The sequence below is a fragment of the Lipophrys pholis genome (genome assembly GCF_963383615.2).
Source record: "Lipophrys pholis genome assembly, chromosome: 4".
In the NCBI taxonomy this organism is placed as follows: domain Eukaryota; kingdom Metazoa; phylum Chordata; class Actinopteri; order Blenniiformes; family Blenniidae; genus Lipophrys; species Lipophrys pholis.
Window position 1 is genome coordinate 21137978 of NC_137637.1, and position 20598 is coordinate 21158575.

General features: G+C 41.3%; 2 protein-coding genes across 2 annotated transcripts; both read right to left on the reverse strand.

Moving 5' to 3' along the window:
- Positions 1 to 1255: 1255 nt before the first annotated feature.
- Positions 1256 to 4041, reverse strand: pfdn5 (prefoldin 5). Its single transcript, XM_080460831.1, has 6 exons — positions 3894 to 4041; positions 3415 to 3517; positions 3079 to 3110; positions 2914 to 2988; positions 2701 to 2806; positions 1256 to 1471 (listed from the first exon to the last, which is right to left on the reverse strand). Exons 1-6 carry the CDS (start codon positions 3957 to 3959, stop codon positions 1386 to 1388), a joined length of 468 nt encoding a protein of 155 aa, XP_080316957.1. The 5' UTR covers positions 3960 to 4041; the 3' UTR covers positions 1256 to 1385.
- Positions 4042 to 5957: 1916 nt separating this feature from the next.
- On the reverse strand, positions 5958 to 20292 carry espl1 (extra spindle pole bodies like 1, separase). Its single transcript, XM_080462521.1, has 32 exons — positions 20174 to 20292; positions 19822 to 19910; positions 19392 to 19694; positions 18538 to 19293; positions 18348 to 18449; positions 18152 to 18263; positions 17894 to 18021; positions 17493 to 17686; positions 17162 to 17404; positions 16853 to 16997; positions 16476 to 16635; positions 16185 to 16324; positions 15761 to 15895; positions 15528 to 15644; positions 15270 to 15441; positions 15034 to 15162; positions 14790 to 14946; positions 14400 to 14509; positions 12966 to 14086; positions 12459 to 12873; positions 12160 to 12291; positions 10381 to 10594; positions 10078 to 10280; positions 9749 to 9876; positions 9312 to 9434; positions 8972 to 9121; positions 8669 to 8836; positions 8475 to 8579; positions 8248 to 8363; positions 8069 to 8152; positions 6621 to 6785; positions 5958 to 6322 (listed from the first exon to the last, which is right to left on the reverse strand). Exons 2-32 carry the CDS (start codon positions 19900 to 19902, stop codon positions 6121 to 6123), a joined length of 6510 nt encoding a protein of 2169 aa, XP_080318647.1. The 5' UTR covers positions 19903 to 19910; positions 20174 to 20292; the 3' UTR covers positions 5958 to 6120.
- Between the last annotated feature and the right edge of the window lie 306 nt (positions 20293 to 20598).

The window sequence follows — 20598 nt, forward strand, 5'->3', positions numbered from 1 at the left end:
AAAAACACAACTTTTTATGATGTATGTAGGCAAATATTCACTTATATTCACCTTGCATCAAAATTTCTTCAAAAATCTGAAAACATACTTTGTTTTTATCATCAAATAGACAACATACATCTAGTTGTAACTGTAGAGCAGCGAAGAATTAAGGTTTTCTGTGTTTATGAAGGATATTTAGCTTCATATATATCAAATACCACTGGGTTTCGTGACATTTGTCTCATGGCCCTTCTGCAGCTGTTTGTGTTCTGCACCATTTACCACCAAGGAAAAGAAAAATTCCAGGCACATGAGTGATGTGTTGTGAGTTCATTCATCATCAGCAAAGTGACTTTGTATAAACAAACAAGACTGAGACATTGGAACTACCTGAACTAAACTGAATCTACCACAAATCCTATTAGTGGATTATAGCCTCTCACACAAAATGACCATATCTATTTAAAATTCCACATACAGACATGTCGCACTTTTCCTTTCGTGAGTCCCTAACTAGGATTGAGAAGGACATGACCCCTGACCATAATTAGAAGCGAGTCAGTGTGGTTAAAGGTTAAAGAGGCTCAGGCACTGTGTTGATCTTTTTTGAGTGACTTCGTCATGAGACAAAGACTAAACTCAATGATCAAGAAAGGATTTAAATCTTAGGAGATCCAATTATTTTGGTGATTGGTGTTTATAAGGGAACCCATTTGTTTCCACCGACACGCTGGGTTGCACCTCAGGATGTGAACAACACAGCTCGTCATCGACATTGTGATGGCACAGATTAAATAACGACTACATTCCCACACGTATTGAGCTGCAGAGCTTTCAGGTACACCCACTCCCAGGTTGTTTGACACGTGTGGGTGAGGCGTCTCCCAAGACATCACTTAAAAGTTGGCTAAGAAACCTCAGTTCAGCTTGACAGAGCCATGTACAATGCACAGCTGGGTTCCAGCCGGACCCGTTCGTAATAGCAGCCAATCTCAGAAGAGACAGAACAGGCCCTGCAAGTTAACTGAAATAATAATAATAGAAAAATAATCATGAGTGCAGGAAATGCAAGTTAAAATGTAGAGGATTTAATACATTTAAATATTTGAGAGACTGTTTTCAGCCGTTCAATCTATTAGACCACTGACATATGGACAGATTATTACAAAAAACAATATTTTTGAGAAACCCAAATGATGTTTTTATTTGACAACAAATGTCATGTGCTTAGAACAATCAAATACAGATCATTAATTTGCTAAGTCACTGAAGCACAAATTTGCACCAAAAGTTTCACACTTTAAAATCATTGTTCTACAATAGTTGACAGATGTTTTTTTTTTATTCCTTGACAAACACAAACAAATCCAATCCAATCATGAAGATTCCAACAATCACTCTCATTAGGCCTTTGTTGTTGCAGCAGTCTGTGATCCTTGTTGGCTCTGTTGTAACTGCTGGCTCTTCATGATCATTACTTCAACCACAGCTGAAAGACAGAAGATGTTTTCAACAAGTACCACAGTGAAAATGAGCTCATTTTAATCATTTATTTACAATAAGCCAGTTGATCGTGAGGATTTTCTTTGCTATCAGGAGCAGGATCCTCAGTATGTACTATGTACCTTCTCTGTCTATCAGCTCTTCAGGTACTATTCCAAGTATGTACAGGGTTAGATCAAGATGTGGCTCAATACCTAGAATTAGTTTTATTTCACTGCTTTCCAAAAGTCTTATGATCTTTGGGCAATCCCAGAATATGTGTGTGAAGTCACCCACCATCCCACAATTCCTCCAGCATAATTCTGTTGTTTTACTAGATTTTGCAGTGATAGATGGGGTATTAAAGTCACACATCTTCACTCTCCACTCAAATTCCCACCATGTTGGACTGTTAGTTAACTTGTGTCCAGATCGGAATGTTTCTTCACAGTCATCATCCGTTATTATTACATTTGCTTCCAATTCCCATCTTTCTTATTATCAATTGGAATCATATTGTAGTGTTTTATATATTTTTGAAATAAGCTTTTATTGTGAGTCATCCTCTGTAAATGACATGAACAATTCTTAGACTTTACTTGTTTTTTTTTGCTTATTCTTTCCCATTCGTCAAGATAATGTCTCACCTGTAAATATCTATAAAAAAAATCATTATTTGGTCAATTAAATTCCCATTTAAGTTGTTCAAATGATTTAAAAATTCCCCCTTTAAAAAGTTGTGCTACATATAATAGTCCAATGCGTGTCCATTTCTCAAATCCTGCCTCCACAGTGCACCGTATAAAGTCTGGGTTTGTGGTTATTTTTTGTAGCTCTACTGACAGACCTGGATTATCTCATTTCTTTTGTATCGTTGACCATATTTTCATTGTTTCTATAAATCAATTCATTTCCAATTTTAAGCTTCTTTTGCATTGACCGAGTAGTAAATAGTAGTGATTCCAATGGCACCTTAATAAGTAAAGCAGCTATTTGCACGCTGCCATTTTTTTTTAGGGGGGACAAACTGTACATGTACACGGTTTGTCTTAGTTCTGTATCCGTTACCCTGCAAGGTCTCACTTACTTTAAATTATACAGATTCTTAACTGCGAGGAGACTACATTTTAAGATTGAGTCGTGGCACTCTAAAAAAAGAAAAGGGGTGGGATGAAAAAACTGAAAACAAAAATGAAAGGAGAAAATCTAAAGAGGGATGATAAACTGCAGACTTACCCTGTTTCATAGCATGTTTTTCCTGAAGCGCTGGCTGAACCTTTTCTATCTGCTTTGTGAGAAATTCTATCTTACGCTTGAAGAACGCCTTTGACTCTTCTAAGTTCTACAGAGACAAACACAAGAGCGAACAAAGAGCAGACAAGAGAAGTCACATAAACCTGAGGAGAGAGAAAGTGGTTTGTCTATCACATTTCACAATCAAACCGTTACCTTTTCAACATAGTAACCCGTCCCCACATCCACTAAAACATGTTCCACGTCGTTCAATGTTCCGGGAACATACATCTGAGGGGGCACAATGTTAAGGAAAAGCATAAAAAGCTACAGATGTACATGACTTCACATGAAGTGCATCACGCAGCACAGAAAGGATACAGAACTGGTAAGGGGCACAAGCAATTCTTTGCCTATATGCGAGGAGAGAGGGGTGGACATAGTTAGAAAATTACACAGAGCAAAACACACAAGTCTTGAAAGTCACATAAGAGTGTATAAATAAAGAAGACAGACTAACTCTTAATATAGACATTAAGGTATTAAACACAGATATAATTCTAACATTTATAGACACTCAAAGACCAACCTAAAAGAAAGGCAATTATCATAAAATGGTAATTCATATAGCTTAATAGTATTACGTTAGTAATAGTAATACACTATTAATAAAATACACAGTCATAAGTAGGTTTCATTCATTTGCATGCGACGCACCTTTGTTGTTTTTATTGAGGACATTCAGGCTGTCTTTTGCTTCGACGTACTTGGTCTGGACAATTTTGAACTGACCAATTGAAGTGGTCAAGAACTCTACCTCCTGTAACACACACACACACACACACACACACACACACACACACACACACACACACACACACACACACACACACACACACACACACACACACACACACACACACACACACACACACACACACACACACACACACACACACACACACACACACACACGTTTAAATCAGTCAGTGTGTGAGATAAACACACTGAACCAACACCAGCTTCACGCAGTAGAGACAATTGACTGGGAGAATAACCGACAACATGACGGGCAGGAGGAGGAGGGTGGTGTCTACACAGAGAGGCTAACAGTTGCACAGTTAGCGTGAGATCCACCCCATTATCTCCCTCATGGAGACACACTGACGCGGATCAACAATAAAAGTGTCCTCTACCTGGTCCAGTTGGGTTTTTAGCCCTTCCAGCTGAGGCATGGAGAGGTCTGTAAGATTCACCGCCATGATGGAAGCGTGATCAGATCACTACAGAGGAAGCGCGAGGAGCCGATTCCGGGTCTGCTTCTTCTTCTTCTTCTTCTTCTATGGATTTGGGAGACGAGACGCAACACTTGGCGTATTGCTGCCATCTGGTGGTTATCAGCCAAAGTCCTCTAAATTTTACCGGGTCAAACACACCGAGCGGGTTTATCTGGAACAGCGGCCTTGCCTGGTCAAAGTGAAAACTACATGCAGTTACTGGAGAACGTCACGAGGCTTCACTTTATGCTTTCTTTGATTCATATTATGTTAAAATAATTATGGAATTGTTTTAAAAAAAAAAAGTGGGGCTTAAAGTATACTTGTTATTTCATTTTTTATTTGCACAAAATATAATACAGAATTATAAGAAATAAATCCTGATTGTGCATCGTTAAACATTACAGTAACGAAAATAAAATCTAAAAGAATTTATGCTTGAAAGTACAACAAAGTGATAAATGAAAGATTTGTGGGTTCCTTATTGGAGAAGAGTGACTGATAAGAGAAAAAGGTGATACATTTACATTATTGTTATAACTATGAAAAACACAAGCAGGGAGTGCTCTTGCATCATTGCAAAAAAGTCTCTATTTCGAGTTTGGCTGGAGAACACTTCTAACTTTACACATTCTCCCTGTCATTCCAATCATGGATTTAAGTTTTTCCTTTCAACAAAATAAATAAAAAAAACAACCCAAATGCAAGAAACACAAAACACTGTGTCCTTGTACTAATGACCAAAAAAGTAAATCAATTAAAAAAAAGAAGTTATGTAAAATACTTTGTTACCTGATGCCACATAGTTTTCTACGTGATGACAGTCACAACCTGGCTTTAGATCAAACAAAGGTCAATGAATTGCAGAAGACTAAGCTATAACAGCCATCCAGGGTGTTATCAATCGTTAACATAGTAATGCATCAAGTTTGTTATTGAGCTCTCCAGGGTGCTGATGGTGTAAATGAAGTCAATGAAAGATAAAGGGTTAGAAAAAAGTGTTTTTATGCTATAGTTAATGTAATTTGAGTTAGAATAGTTAAGCTTTGTTTAGCGGCCTTGAAGTCCTGTAAGAACTCTAATTTTTTGTGTACGATTTGTGAAATGAGAAATACACTTTTTTCAGACGTGTCTTTGAGACATTGGTTATGGGTGGGTAGGACAGCATCTTTCCACCTCAGCAGTATTGCAAGTCTTGTCAGGAGTGAGCTTAAGAGGCTTTTTTTTTTTTTTTTTTAAGTGGGAGTTAATAGGTTAGGTTTAAGGTTCTGCTCAATGCATTCAAGGTTGATTGGCAACTTTAAACTGTTTGTAGATGTGACTGTCTGATTGGCCTGTGACGGACCATTAACCTTTCCAGATGAATAAATCAGACATTTTTATTATGATTAAAAGGGGTTTAGAGAATTTCAGTCTTTAATTTATTACTTGGAAAAATTCTTAGTCACAAACTGCTACCAAAACCGCCAACAAAAAAGTTGGCAGCCGGATTTGTTGCAGAAAAGATTGGCCATTATTTGAAATTCATTTGGTCTTTGTGAGATTCAAAGAGTCTAGTAGAATTGTAAATTATAGTAAAAAACATTAGTCAGTTTAGAGGCAGACCTAAGTAAGGGTTTGAGCATTAATCCATAAAACACTTTACAGGAGCTATACCATTTTAAAAGTTTAATTCTTTAGGTTTAACCAAATTATATTTATAAAATAGCAATGCTATTTTCCAGTCAAACCAAGAAAACTTACCTTTGGGAAACTTGTTGGAATACAAAAGGCTAAAATAACTAATTATGACAACTCTCAATATACATATCAAAATGAGAAAAAAAAAACAAAAAAAAAAAACATCAGACACAAACAAGATCTTCTGTGCTGATCTCTGAAAAGACCCGTATTGCTAGAAAATAGTAACTTGTTCACTCTAAACCTACAGAACATTCCCATTCATATTTGTATTTAGACAATGCATGAGCTTATATCACAATATAATGTGAGAATAACTTTATTGCAAATTGTTCAATGAAAAACAAACATTTCAAAAGATAAAATTTCAAAGCATCGGCACATTAAAAACACTGAAGAACTGAAGACTTGACATTGGCTTCTCCACCCCCCCCCGGTGTTAAAACCATAAAACTGATGTCACATGCTACTGCAGGTGGATGGGTAAGCCGTAGACCACAGGTGCAGCTCCGATGAGGTTTTTCAGGTGTGTAGCCTGACGCGACGGGCCCACATGTGAGAGAAGCGTCGCTCCAGACCCGGCGGATAACCACGACTCCAGCAAGGCTTTGGTGAAGCGATCAATATCCCGATCAGTCACATCCCACAGGTTTCCCAAAACAAAGGGGCTTTAAATAGAAAAAACATAGACAGATTAAGCGATGTTTGACATATTAATGTAAACAATATTCATATAATTCTGTAGGACAAATATTTTTTCAGAAAAAGGAAGCAGTAAATATATGGCAAGGCCAAAGTAATGATTTATATACACAGGAGAACTTTATGAAACATCAATATGGCAAGAAAGAAATAAAGAAAAAAGAGCCCAAAAAGGAAATAATGCATGGGTTTTATTGATTATTGAATATTGACCAAGTGTCACTTGGCTTGGAATGAGTGAATGCATGAAGACCGATCTCTCACCAGCCTGCCATCAGGTAGTTGAGGATGATGCCTTGTCCTTCTTGATTGCCACGCACTGCCAGAGCGGCGCTGCTGCAGCCAAACAGCAGAGAAGCAGCTCTCATCCGTCGCTTCAGGACCGTCCGGCTGTCCAGAAAGCGAGCTCCTGCACCATGGCCCACATAGCTACAGCACGGACAGAGAGACATGCAGGTTCAAACAAAGACAGAATTTTGAAAAAACACACACACCAGTGGTTACTGTTTTTCCTACAACAATTGATATGAGAATATCCAGATGATCAAGTTGAACAACACAACTTTAACACTGTTCAAACAAATAATGAGATTTGCAAATACTGCATTCTGATTTTTAACATTCATTTACACCCAATAAACCAAGGATGTTGAAACAGAGACTTTTATCATTTCATGGACCTTCTTGATGGAAACATGATGTCCCAGCTTTTTTGGAATTGCAGCTGAATAAAAAGTGTAAGTCTGATGCATTTACAGTTTTGCTTGTTTTTTTTTCCAGGTTGAACAACAGAGTATTATTGTGTTCAGGGTCCTTTATTTATTGAAGTTACTTTACTCTGTCTAAACAAAATTAAATAAACTGGTCAAATTCAAAAAGGTAATTCCCTCCAGTAGGAAGCTGTACTTCAGAAAAATCTATAGTTCATCTTTAAAGCGGCACTTGATTTTACCATATAATCCACAAACATTCAGGGTTCTTAACCTAGTTTTAGGCAGAGAGCCATCCAGCCGTCACTTTTCGAAAAAGAGGGCCGAAAAAAGGTCAAACATGAGGCCCGTGGGTCAAAACCGGCCTGCAAAAGGCTCCAATCCGGCCAAACAAGGTGCTTATATACAAGTTTTTTGTGTGTTTTTTTTTTTTTGGACATTTCACTGTATTTTGCACCAGAATGTTTCATCAAAATTGACTTTTTGTTGAGATTGTAGTAATTTTCAGTCCTAATTGTTTGATTTTTCCAAAATGATAGACAATTGCATCATGTACACTGTGCGCCACAACAAAGAATAACTTTAAAGAGAAAATTTTAAGAAAGTTATCATGGCAATATTTGACCAAACCAGGCCACTTAAAACGAACCTGGACTGTATGTGGCCCCTGTGTATACATGTATATATTGCATACAATTTTATATTGGTTCAGTTCTGTGCTTTTAAGTTAGTTCGTTTCTTCCATAACATATTTGGCTAGTTCAATATCAAGTCGTCCTACAAATGATCACATATCACAATGTAGTATTTAGTAGTCCACAATGCCTACAACGCATCATTTAAGGTCCATCTGTCCAAACCCTCAACCTATTTGTTTTGATTATTAGACATTTTATGAATGCATAGTAATAAGAAATACATAGATTTAGGCGGCGACCAATGCCTTGACGAGTATATTTTGGATGGACACCCATTTCTGCCTAAAACACTTGTGGGACTCACATGTAGAGATCCTTGGTCGCAACCGCTTCTTCCAGTTGGCTGACATCAGGAGCAGCGCCACACACACCTTGCCAGTCCGGTCTGCTTTGATGAGAGAAGGCGTTTTGGGTAAACAGGTGAGAAGTGACTCATGGGATAGCTTTAAATAAAAGTGCCTCACTCATGAAAGCTGGTCTCACCTGCAAAACCACTCCTTGAACTGGTTCTGAGAGTTCCCTAAATTGGCATCAGGGTCCAACACATAATACACCTTGCTTGTATCCACACCGTCCTTCAGGATAGACCGAGGGTCGGCCTAAAATAGAAGATTTGTTGAATGATTAAAATATTTACCAATGAGGCCAAACGGTCAGAACATTACATGAGAACTTAAGGAAGCCATGACAGGAACAAATCTGAATCTCACCTCCTTCTGGATGCTCAGTCCAAGCAGCGAGTGGAAAGACGGCATTCGGCTCACGGAGCAACACTTCAAGACAGAAGTGCTCTCCCATGGCAGCTTCTGAAGATACTGCAATAAGCACAGGACAGATTTAGAAACATTTCGACAACAATTAACTCGTGCTTGTTTTGAGTACTTTGTGAAAAACACACACAAACCTTGTCCAGGATAAGAACCACATGACCGCTCGGCCTTTCTCTATCTGAGAGTTGGGAAACGGCTGTATGAAAAAGCTGATTACACTCATCGTCCCACTGGGGAGAAACTCCAAGTGCAAATCTTTCTAGGTCTTCATCAGTGAGCACGGAAGACGCAGAAAGCACAGCCTAAGACGCAAAGTCAGAGAGGCTCGTTGTTACTGTTGTGTGGTGGATTTCACACTTTTTCCACAAGATAAAAAAAAAAAAAAAAAAGAGACTAAAATCTGATTTAAAAGTTTGCTGGTACAAATAAGGACACACCTTCAGCATGTCCTCGCTGACCGTCACTCCCCGGGAGGATAAGGCTTTACAAAGGCACTGGGCCTGTTTAGAGAGCTCCGGATCTGATAACACTGGGAGAAGTAAGCTCTTCCAGCATCCAAGAATGTCCTCCATCCACTTCAACAGTTGCTAAAAGAGAGAGAGAAAAAAAAATAATCATACAGATTTTCGCTTTTCAAAATTTAAAGTCAAAACATGCCAAAAGAGAAAAATCAACTCCCCTGGCCTGCGTATAGAAACTGATGTCTTTTTCCTGGTTTGACTTATTGAGAAGAAAACCAAGTGAACAATGCAGGCAATACGATGCTCTTCTCATTACCTCAACTCTGGAGTCAAGAGCTCTGCGGCCCTCCCACCACTTGGCCTTCTCAGAAACACAGCTCACGACCTTCTGCTCCATCAGAATAAGATCCAACTCCTGCACCACCCAGCTGATGGGGTGCTGACAAAAAGAAAAAAGCAAAAGTCCTTATTTCTGAGATGAATAATTAAACAACTTACAAAAGTCTTGTGATAAAAGAAGTTCACCAGTCTAAATAGATGGAAATATTCTCCTCCACTCTGAACATGAACTACAACTCTTAAGAGATGAAGAGCAAAGACTCATCCAATAAAATTTATATTTTCAACATGCTTTACTCGGCCTGATTCGCCTAATCAACTCTTTCAACGACATGCCTTTAAATGAACAGTCACCGTGTTTGTGTTTACACCTGTTTGAGAGAAAGAAGAACAAAGCTCTCAATGATCAGTCACCTGCTCTTTAGCTGTCGGGATGTGGACGGTGACGGGGGCAGAGCCCTTCTCAAGACGTGACAGCATGATGCCGTCGCCCATTTCGCCGGGTTTCACTCCAAGCACAGAAATCAGACACACCGTCAGTCCTGCATCGGAAACGTCAAAGAGGACGAAAAGGAAAATGATATATCGCACGAGCACAATGCAGAAAGGTTTCTGCTAATGCTTTTCTCAAGCATGTCACTCAAACTCTCTACAAAAAGACGACGGCACCAACGACCCGGTCCTCTTTCATCACTGCCCATGTGAAAATCAACTATTGACTAAGGTTGTATTTGTTGTTCTACCTGGAGAAAGATGTTGAATTTGTTCAACAAAGTCTCGGCAGTGCTTCTGGGGGAAAGATTTGGTCTCGGCAGTTGGAAAAGAATAGATGTCCTCCATTTGAGACAACTCCTGTTCAGTCGAAGCGCCGGACACAGTTTTGTGCTCATCCAGGCTCAGAGCATCCATTTGTTCTGCCAGCTCAGAGGAAGACTTCTTCAGCTTTCTATTGAAGCGATTAAAAGAAATTAAAGCGTTAACCCGCAACTGAAGGCGTAACAATGTATGGAGGTCACTGGAGAACTGCAGGAGACTTGTGTACTTACCTAAGACTGCTGGCTAAATGCCTGCGTGTGCGATGTCGACTCGTGACGCCCAAAGACTGGGAATGCAGCATTGCTGTCGTAACGGGGTCTTGCTGCCCAGTGGTCAAGGCCAGAAGCCCACAAATGGTTGGGTAGATAGTGGGAGAGGGGAAGTGCTGAAGTGTCAGCCAGGCTGAGCGGAGCAAAGACCGAACATCCTCCAGCAACTGATGGTCTGGGGAAAAAAAACAAAACAAACACAAACAAACATCAAGACAAACGGGCAAAAAGAAGTGATGTCAAATCAATATTAAGTAGGATAATGCACAACCTTTCAACATACACTTAAAAACTTCGGGATGAAATTTCAGGATGAACCTAAAACGCACTAGAACCTTTATAAGGTAACCTTAATGTGACCTTATCTAAACAGCTGGAAGCACAATGTCCAAACCTTTAATGTTTCAGCACTTTTTGCACGACTTGCCGTTTTCAAACAAGGAGCTAAATGGAAATATTCACAAAAGAAGTTTGAGCCAAGAAGTGACCAATGCATTTCGTGGCTCAATTAGAATTGGTTCTTAAACAGCCATCCTCATCGTGCTGTTCACATTTTGACACCATGAGTTCAAGATGACACCCAGCAATTGTTCAACAGCACCTCTCCATTGTGAGGCTTCAGACAGGATGTTCTCAGACCGAAGTGGCCACAAAGGTTAAATTGTCAGAGTGTGATCAGCAGGTTGAACAGATAGAGACACTGGAAGAGTCACAGAAAGACATAGAAGTGAACGTCCTTTGGCCATCATCCCACCCTGACAAGCACTTCATTGTGAATAGTGCCCTGTGGAACCGGATGATGAATGCCACTCAACTCCAGACACGTTTAATGGAGGTGAGAGGCACCAAGTGTCAGATCAGGCCATTGCAAACAGTTTACATCAGCGAGGTCTGTGTGCTAGACGACCTGCAGGGGGACCCGACTACACCACTGGGCACAGAACTAATAGTCTAACAGGGGGCATTCCACTGGATGAGGGACCAGAGGGCCTCAGTACTGTTCTCCAAGGAAAGTCTATTCAGTGTGCAGAAATGATGGCCGCCAATGATAATGAAGACATCGAGGAGAGTGCTATACATCAGCCACCTTTGGTAGTGGTGGCACAGTGTGGGCAGGTGTGTCATGTACAAAACTGCCCTACACTTTCTGTGACCCTTACAGTGACAGGTCCACAGTGCCTGAATAACATTAAGAAAGTCATTGTGCCCCTGCACGAACAACAAAGGCCTAATTTCATTTTCATGGATGACAGTGCTCAAGATCAGAGGATGAATCATAACTGCTGGAGGCTGGGGTACATCATTGTCCAGTCGTAACTGATGCTCCAGGACACACGAGAAATTATTGAGACGTTCACATTTTTTTGTTGTGGTTTACCGTTGTTGACTTTTGTTTCAATCAATTGTTTGAGATTATAAAATCACCATTGCATGCTTTACTTAATGTCCTGCTTCTTTGATAGATTCATGGTCACTGGAGCATGAACTTTATATTTCCCATAAATGTCCCGAATATATATATCAATGCTATGCCTCTTCCCACATTAGATCATAAATAACATTTTAAATTGCCTCAAGGGGATGAATAAACTTTCTTTAATCTTGAAACAATGTCAATATTTATGTTACTTTTCATTAGATCATAAGAAATTAAGGAAGTGGATCATAAAACATTGCTACTCTTCTAATTCTACTGTCAACATACTGTCTCATTACACATCCCGATTCAGTCAGACTTACCTGATTGGGTGTCTGAATAAGAGAGGTGAGTTTGTGGTCCTTCTCTGAGATGGTCTCTGCTCTTCAGTTCACACGACTCGTCTCGCTCCGATTCACAACACCTATCCCGTCGCAGCACCTCGAAATCTATGTCTGGGGAGAGAAAATGTTGCTGGAATTCTGAACATGTTACAAAGATTATGGAAAACATTTTTAAAATATACATAAATATTTACTGATGAAAAAAAAATTGTTCCGACTGGTTTTGATTGAATGCTTGAGATTCTCTTAAGTTCTACTGTGTGCTTAAAAATGCATACCGCTGTCTTTAAAAGAAGCTGGGTTGTCTTTTGCCTCAGTGTCGGAATTCCTAAGTTGCTCAATGCTTATTTCGAGGACATCCATGGGTTCCTCCTCAATAGTTCTCATTTTGTCTGGCTCCTCTAGCGAGTCTGCGTCCGTCTTGGCCATTCCCTTTCTGCTCCGTCCTCTTCTTGATGAGGTCGTCTGATGAAGCAAAGTGTCGTCGTCCTCGGAAGAGGACGCCCGAAGCACAGCAGTGGTCTTTTTCCCCTTCACCTGCCTCTTGGGTACAGCCTTCTCTTTAGGTGGCTCGAGGCTCGTCTTGGCATTGTTCACAGCTCTTCTCGTAGATCGTTTTTTTGGAGCATCCGTTTTTTCTTTGGAGTCGGCTTGAGAAGTAGCCTCTGAATCGCTTTCATCACTGAAATCCACCTGTGTAATAAAAACAAGATTTTCCATTAAAATACAGACAGCATATTAAAAAAAATTATAATCATTATTTTTTCCAATGTTTCAGAACGTACTATGAAACGGGATTTCTTGACACGTTTTGGGGCAGCAGGCACAGGTTTGACTTTTTCTTGAACTGGTGACAACTCTTCATAAACATGAAACTGCAACTTGGAAGCAGTTTTTGGTGCTTTCTGCACGGAGGACGATCCTTTTACCTTCTGGACGGGTGTACAAACCAAAGTCGGCACAACGGTGTTGAAGTCAAAACAGCCAAGCTCTCCAAGAGAGGTCTGAGAGGCGACTGGTGTTTTAGGGATAAGATGCGTTTCTTTGGTCGAGGAGCTTTTCACTGCCTTGCTTTTCTTTACCTCCTTGTTTTTGTCCACCAAATCGGATTTTTTAATGGCATGTTTTGGCTTCTTCACCATCAGTAAGGTTGGGACTGTTTTCTGGTCCCATTTGAGTTTTTTCATGACTTTCGGTGCGTTCCAAGTCCAAGCATTTGAGAAAACCTCCTCTGGAGCGCATCCCTGTCTTGCACCCAAGGTCATCAATGAGGCAATGGCTTTGGTTGCCATAAGCCCCGCCTTTACAGGTCTTAGCACAGGTGAGGGTGAAGAATCGACAAATCCTAGGCCAGTTTCCAGTATTTTCCATACAGCGCAGGCTTTGTCCTGCCTTGGTTGCAGTTCAATCAGGGCCATACGTAGGTAAACACTGCCCACCAGTTCCTGCATCAAGGAGAGCTTTAACAGGCCTTTGGGAGGGATTCTGAGAGGAAACATTTTCAACAGTTTTGCCCCAAGTTTGGTAGCAACACTCTTGCAGCGGGATAATGTCAGCCGGTGAAGCTTTGAACTGACATCGGCATCATTAGGATCCAGCTGAAGAAAAAGATCAGCCTGTGTAGCAGCCCAGCGAGCGGTGGCACGGCCCAGGTATGGCTCGGAGCAGCAGGGGCACTGACAGTCGGTTGTATGCACAAGGGAGGAGAGCCAGCGACGAGGCCGAGCTTTGAGAGGCGGAGAGGAGCCCAGCTCGTTCACGACAGGTTCGTTAGCAAACCATCTGACATTCAAAATGTCCTTCAAGTCATCCTCTGTGGCCGGAAGGGGAGACTGGGGTCTCCGTGCTGGACGGCCTTTTCTCGGTTTGATTTTCACACCTGCTTTCCGGACCTGATCAGAAAAATCTAAGGAAACAGAAAAAAGACTTTAGGAGTTCAGGGAAAAGGATGTTCTGCATTTGTGATTTGCATATGCAGTGTCTTTCACTTGGGAAAGTACACTTTGGACTACAGCAAGGAACAAGTTCATGCCAGTTGGTGTACTTTAAAAACTCACCTTACAGGTACAAATACATATAACAAATAAATACAAAACAAAATGCAAAAATCTATTTGAAAAAAATTTGCATTGCAATTGACAATTGCAATTTTAGAAAAAGCCCCAAAATAAATATATAAAGAGAATAATTTTATTATTTGAAGCAGCACATGAACAGACCTGTGCCGATATCCAGGAGGTGTCTGACTTTGTCCAAATCAAGCCTACATTCTTCCTTCTCCCCTTGCATTAGCTCCAACTCGGCTTTTATTACCAACAGCTCGGCACATCTGAAACAACAAAAACGCACATCGAATATTCTTTTGTTAACAAGCACTTGTAATCATGTGATCACTGCTAAATGGTCACCTGTAGTATACTAATGCGGCATTTTATGAAGAGCTTAAAAACGCCAAATATTAACTATAAACCCACATCTGTGCAAATATGAAACACTCAAAATGTAAATGCACATTAAAGTGGAATTTTCGGAGGACATAAGATCGACCCAGAAAAACATCAGATAGCCGATAATTACAATAAAACTCAATATACTTAACATGTACATACTGGCTGAGAGCCTGCAGCTTGATGGCCAGTTTCAAGGCTTCTAGACATTGGAGTCTGGCGTCATTAACGGCCCCGCAAGCGCTCCTCATCGCCACCATCTTCACAGAACAGTTTAACAGCTCTGACAGCAGCTGCCACTTCAGCACCACGTTATCGCCTGCTCACAGCCCAGAGAGACAATTGTGAGACGAAAGGCATCACAAGTGTTACAGGTGCATCCGCATAAACTGTGGAACAAACTTACCCTGATCAATGAAGCGCACGTCTGAGTTACTGCCACTGGTCCCGTATAGGCCCTTTCCCACTAAAGTGACTAGCAGGCTGCAGAGAAGCTTCAAGCTCTCATACAGGGCCATGTCTGGAGTATTTATGCCTGAGACATACAAAACACAGGTCGTCATCGGCATGTTGCAGCAACTGCAAAAAAGGAGAATAAAATACAATGTGCGTCGTTACACGAGGCAAAATGCTTTTGCTGACCGTGCTCTGCGATACGGCTCCGCTGATTTGGGGGAAGCTGAGATGTATCCAGATTTAGAAAGGCGCTGCAAGTCTGGAGGGCCTGTGCACGCAGCATATACCAACTCTTTGACTGTCTCTGCTCATTCACACTTCTCAGCACCTCGCACAGATGAGGCACCCCGCAGTGCACCTATGATCGAACAGAAGAACGCAGGTTGAATAAACGCTTGCTCTCGCGTAAACAAAACAAGAAAATGCTGCCGACATGTTGCAGACCTGTCCTATGCTGTAATAGTACTGAGCTTTCAACAGGATGGTCAGCATACTGAGGGAAGATGGTCCCTCAGCAGGAGTCTCCGAGGACAGAACTTTTTCTGCTTCTTCAAGTTGGGCCTGGAAATAATAAATCAAATTACAGGATAACTTTGTTGAGACCCGGTTAAATTCTTGGCAGAACTCAAAGGAACTCTTTGTAAAGTGAGAGTTCATCAGAACAAAAAGAGCATCACCAGAGCCAATTCGGGGGTTCCCAAGTCCAGGAGGAGGCTGGCCGATTGACAGAGGGACCGAGCACAAGTCTGAGCTTCGGCTAGTTGGCGTGAAAATCCAATCACAAGTTGGTAAGCTTCCAAAGCCTTCACGGGCTAAATTAAAACAAAACAAAAAAAGGTGATTAGAAAAGAAATTGTCAGATAAATACAAATGGTCTTGAGCATCATACTTCATGAATAAACTGTAAAAATACCCTGTAAATTGTGCATAAACAAAGGAATTATATGCCGAATCACGTACGAGCCAAAGAAACCCCAACACAAACAAAAAAGCAGGTGACAGAACACAACAAATTAATTCTTTCATTTTTCAAAAACACTTAGATGAAACAGAATTTTTTTTTTTTTTTTTTAATTTTAAGTAACAAAAAACTGTTGTTACCTTTCCCAAGAGTTTGAAGAGAGCAGCAGTTACAGAAATGGAGGTACACGTCTGCTTGGGGCTCCTTACAGAAGGCATGGCCGCTTTCTCAAAAAGAGTGGACCAAGCATCCAGGGCGCTTTCCAACGGCTGACACAATTCTTAAACAGGGAAAGTTCAGAAAGAGAAATGTTAAACAGTAATCGAGTTTAGACTTTATTGACCAACTGAATGACTAAGATGGAATCTCATACATTATGATCTAAATAGTTTAAATTTTCATGATAGATGAACAGAAAGTTTTTTTCCTACTGTTCTCTGCAGCCAGGTTGAATTTTAGGCCTTCATAGACCATATTGCTGTCTTGAGTCTTCTGCTTATCCTCATAATCAAAATCATTGTTTCCTATGGGGTTCGCCACACACTGTGCCTGCTCCTGGAGTTCTTTCTGTTGCTTATCATTCTCAATGGCCTGGCAAAAGAAAAACGAGGCAAAGATAAAACATCAATTCCAACACTGAAACAGCATCAAACAGAAATGATACATACATTTATTACCAGAGTGCAATGGAAAATTACATTTTTATAAACTAAAGCTGTGACAAACAAAAAGGGACACAAACTACTTCGTAAAACGCTGCAGCTCAAATATATGAACACGACACGCTGGCTAATCAAACAGAACTCACTTCTTGAAGGTTTTTCTCCAGAGTGCAGACATAAAGCCACAGGAAAGCATGGGCTTTGTCGTCCTTCAGTCGCTCAGCGTTCTCTGGAGTCTCTGCTTCTTCTTGGAGGAGCCGTAAAGCTTCGTGGGTGAAATCAACCGCCATGCTGTGGAGGCACAAGTCAACAATATGAACACACGCCAGTAGAGCTACAGACTCATTTTTTGAAGCTCGCGAACTTCAAGAAAACATCTGGTTGCACAAGGGAAAATGTCTGCCATCATTTAAGGCTCACTATTAATTCACACTGGTGTGGATGAAAGTTCTCACCAGTCTGTCTGTTCACTGAAATCCTGGAAGCACACCACTTGGGCCATTTCACAGAGGTAGACAGCTCGCCGATGGGTGTGGAGACTCTCCTCATGGCAGATGTCCAACAGATCACAAAGTGTGTTGTAACGTTCTTGGGCAGTGTCTCCTGCCACCTCCTTATAGGCACGCAACTCTTCCTCCAACAGACAAAGCATCACTTGCTCATTGGGGGCATTGGGACCAAAACCATCACGTAATGTCCTGTTACAGCGCAAGACAAAGACGGATCAGTTTAATTCCGACACGTACGCATAAACATTAAGCGAGGCAATAAAACACGCATCTGCACCTGAGCCGGATGTCATCCTCAGAGCTTCGGGCTGCATCCGTTTTTGTTTTCACCCACAGAGAGACGGGCTCGGCCATGTGACCACTGACTTTGTCCCCGAGAGCCCTCAGCCACAGGATCACCCAGTCGAGAGCTCGCTCCAACTTTCCAGCCCGTCGAGAAGTTTGCACAGCCAGCATGAAGGGTCGACTCAGCTGGATGGTGACAATATGAACAATATCATGAATATTGTTTGGCTTTACAATTCCAGCCAACACCTGTGTTCTGCCAATATGTGCATTTAACCTTTATAAAAGGCAAATGTAAAGGATACAAATGTTAAACAAAGTCCCCTTGCCTAATTTTTTATTAAAAAAAAAAAAAAATTTAAATTTAGTAAAATTGGCAATGAATCTACTCACCCTATCCACAGAAAGAGAATCCGGGCAGTTCTTCACTAGGTCCCTGCCGAGGATCTCAACAAGACTGAAGCCTTGGTCATAGAGACGACGGTTGTACAACCAGCAGGCCAAGTTGCTCACAGCAACCACTAGAAAGGTACATTTTATACACACCATTACAGTTTACATGTATATAGGTTGCAGTGCAAAAGAAACATTAAAAAAACCAAAACAACCTTCAAATGAATCAACAACGGCAATGGTGGCGTCTGTATTCACCTGCTTTGACCAAAAGATTTTCACTGGACAACTTGTGTAGTGTGGTCATCATCAGTCCAGCTGTGGCTTGGCAGTACAGCAGCACTCTGTCCAGTGTGTCGCTGTTCTCAAGCTTTGTACAACAAAAGACAATCAGTAATATAAAGGGTACATTTAGAGCTGCAGAAGCTGGTTTCAATTTCACAATAGTGCCAACCTGTGAAGCCAACATGCTCTCGTATGCAAATACCAAGCCTTGGTAAACACTGAGGCAAAGGGCCTTCTGCAGTCTGCTCGCCTCAGCTTGGCATGTTGAATCCTGAAAAAACAGTTCAGTATCAAATGGGAATTATACATTTCTCACAATAAAAAGAGAGGCATATTTCTTGATTAACAGCCAAACTAACCTGGTTTAAAATCTTTAATATCCACTCTTGATGTTCCTCCAGAAAAGAAAACAAGGCCAAAAGCACAGGTCCACTTAGACCCTTGTTGTTCCCACTTTCAACAGCCCACACCACTAGACTGCAACCTTCTAAGACGGCATGAGGTTCGTTGTCTTCTAGTTTAGTCGGGAGAGACCTCACGGCTCTAGCACATTCAGTCAAAGCCTGGCCGTCTTCTTTGCCAGCTTTTGCTGCTAAATGAATTTTTACTCCCCATTTGCCAAGCACCAACGCTGTACAACGATAGCGATCACTGTCTGAGATCTTGCTCTCAATTTCACTCAGGAAGGTGGAGGCCATAACGTAGTGGCCTGCTTTACAAAGTACCTTCACAACGATCAACACCATTTCCGATAGAGCATAAATATTCGGTGTCTCCCTGAACTGCTCGGGCCCATCCACCTCTCCACGCTGACCGCTGGTCCAATATCTATCGAAACTAGTACGCATTTCCTGGAGAAGAAAACGGGCATCCTCCTTTGTGACCTCTCCACAGCTTTTCTGAAATTCAGTGATGACATCTAGTGCGTATGACGGAGCTTTGGGGAAAGGCTGAGTTGCACTTTCTGTGTCCAGCAACAAGAGGAAGACCAAAGCTTGCATTCGATAGTGGAGCTTGTCCCGCGAGGTCAGGTCGGTCCCATCTTTGGTAGAGTTTTGTCCGTTCCATAGCACAGAGAAGCAGCTCCGCACAAGATTGTGGTAGTCCTCCTCAGCCTACAGACCATAAAAACCTCAATAAAGTTAATTCTGCACTGTTTGGTGCTGGATAGACAAAACGTGAGCATTAGATCTTGTGGAGAAGTGATGCCAACCTGTTGTACTGAGGAGAGTCTGCTGTGAAGCAGCTCTGCCACACGGCTGCAGAGAGGATACACCTCGAGGGAGCAAAGCTTCTTGACAATGTGGAAAACAATCTTTTCCATGTAGAGAGGATAGCTCTGGGGAACCAGTGGTGCACAAATATCAAAGCCATGAAGGGAGATCTCGACCAGCTTCACCAACTGACTGATGTGGTCAAGGTGGAGGGATCCAACTCCCAGCTGATGGTTGCAGGCTCTGATGACTCGGTCACACAGTGTACGACACTGAAGGCCCGGTCGACTCTTCACATACGTCTGGAAAATACAAAAAATATTTCCAACGCAATTAATATGGATGCACGATTAACTGTATTGGTGAAGTTGGTTCTGCTGGGTGTATAACACACACTTGTGTGTCACACTCCTGTGTGGTTGTGCTCACCTCTAGTTCCTGAAACAAAAGTGCAGCTTCTTTGACAGAAGCAGTCCGCTGGATGTATTCTTCCACTTTCAAACACTTCATGTCGATAGCTGGAGACGACAAACCATCCGAGGTTGACTCATGTTAACGCTTTTACCGATTGCTACCGTAACGCTTAGCTCGAATGATCGGCCAATTTGTGCACGAATTAATGCATATATTCGCAGCGCAATCGATAGATCGCGTTCATCACCCGAAAGTGCCGGGACACTGGCAGTTTACGATATAAAGTGAGTTAGCCGAGCGACGACACGACACATCACATCATGTTGGTAACGGACATGTTGACCTGCACCTGTTAACTACGACTTACCTGAAGCGATCGAGATCTATTAAACAAAGATGTTTGTTAGAGGAGATCGACGGTAAATCCTTCATCTTTGATAACAGCCATCGAGGAGTTTGTGTCGGAAGCTTTCAAAGGTTGAAGTTGTGTGCAGCTCTCAGTCGTAAGGCAGCGAAACGCCGCGCACCGTTTTTGAAAGATGTGCTATCCAATCAGAGCAGAGCAAGGAAACGCAAGGGCTTGTGGGTACTGTAGTTTTATTGTCCCATCAACACACTTATAGAATAGAATAGATTAGATTAGAAACAGTTTCTTCATGCCAGAGGGAAATTATTTTACAGCGTTGTAAAAACTATATTTTTTCTAAAAATAATGTTTAATCACTCATATTGAGAACATTATATTTTTTTTTTTAATAAAATCAAACAAGACAAATCCTCACAAAATAAAGA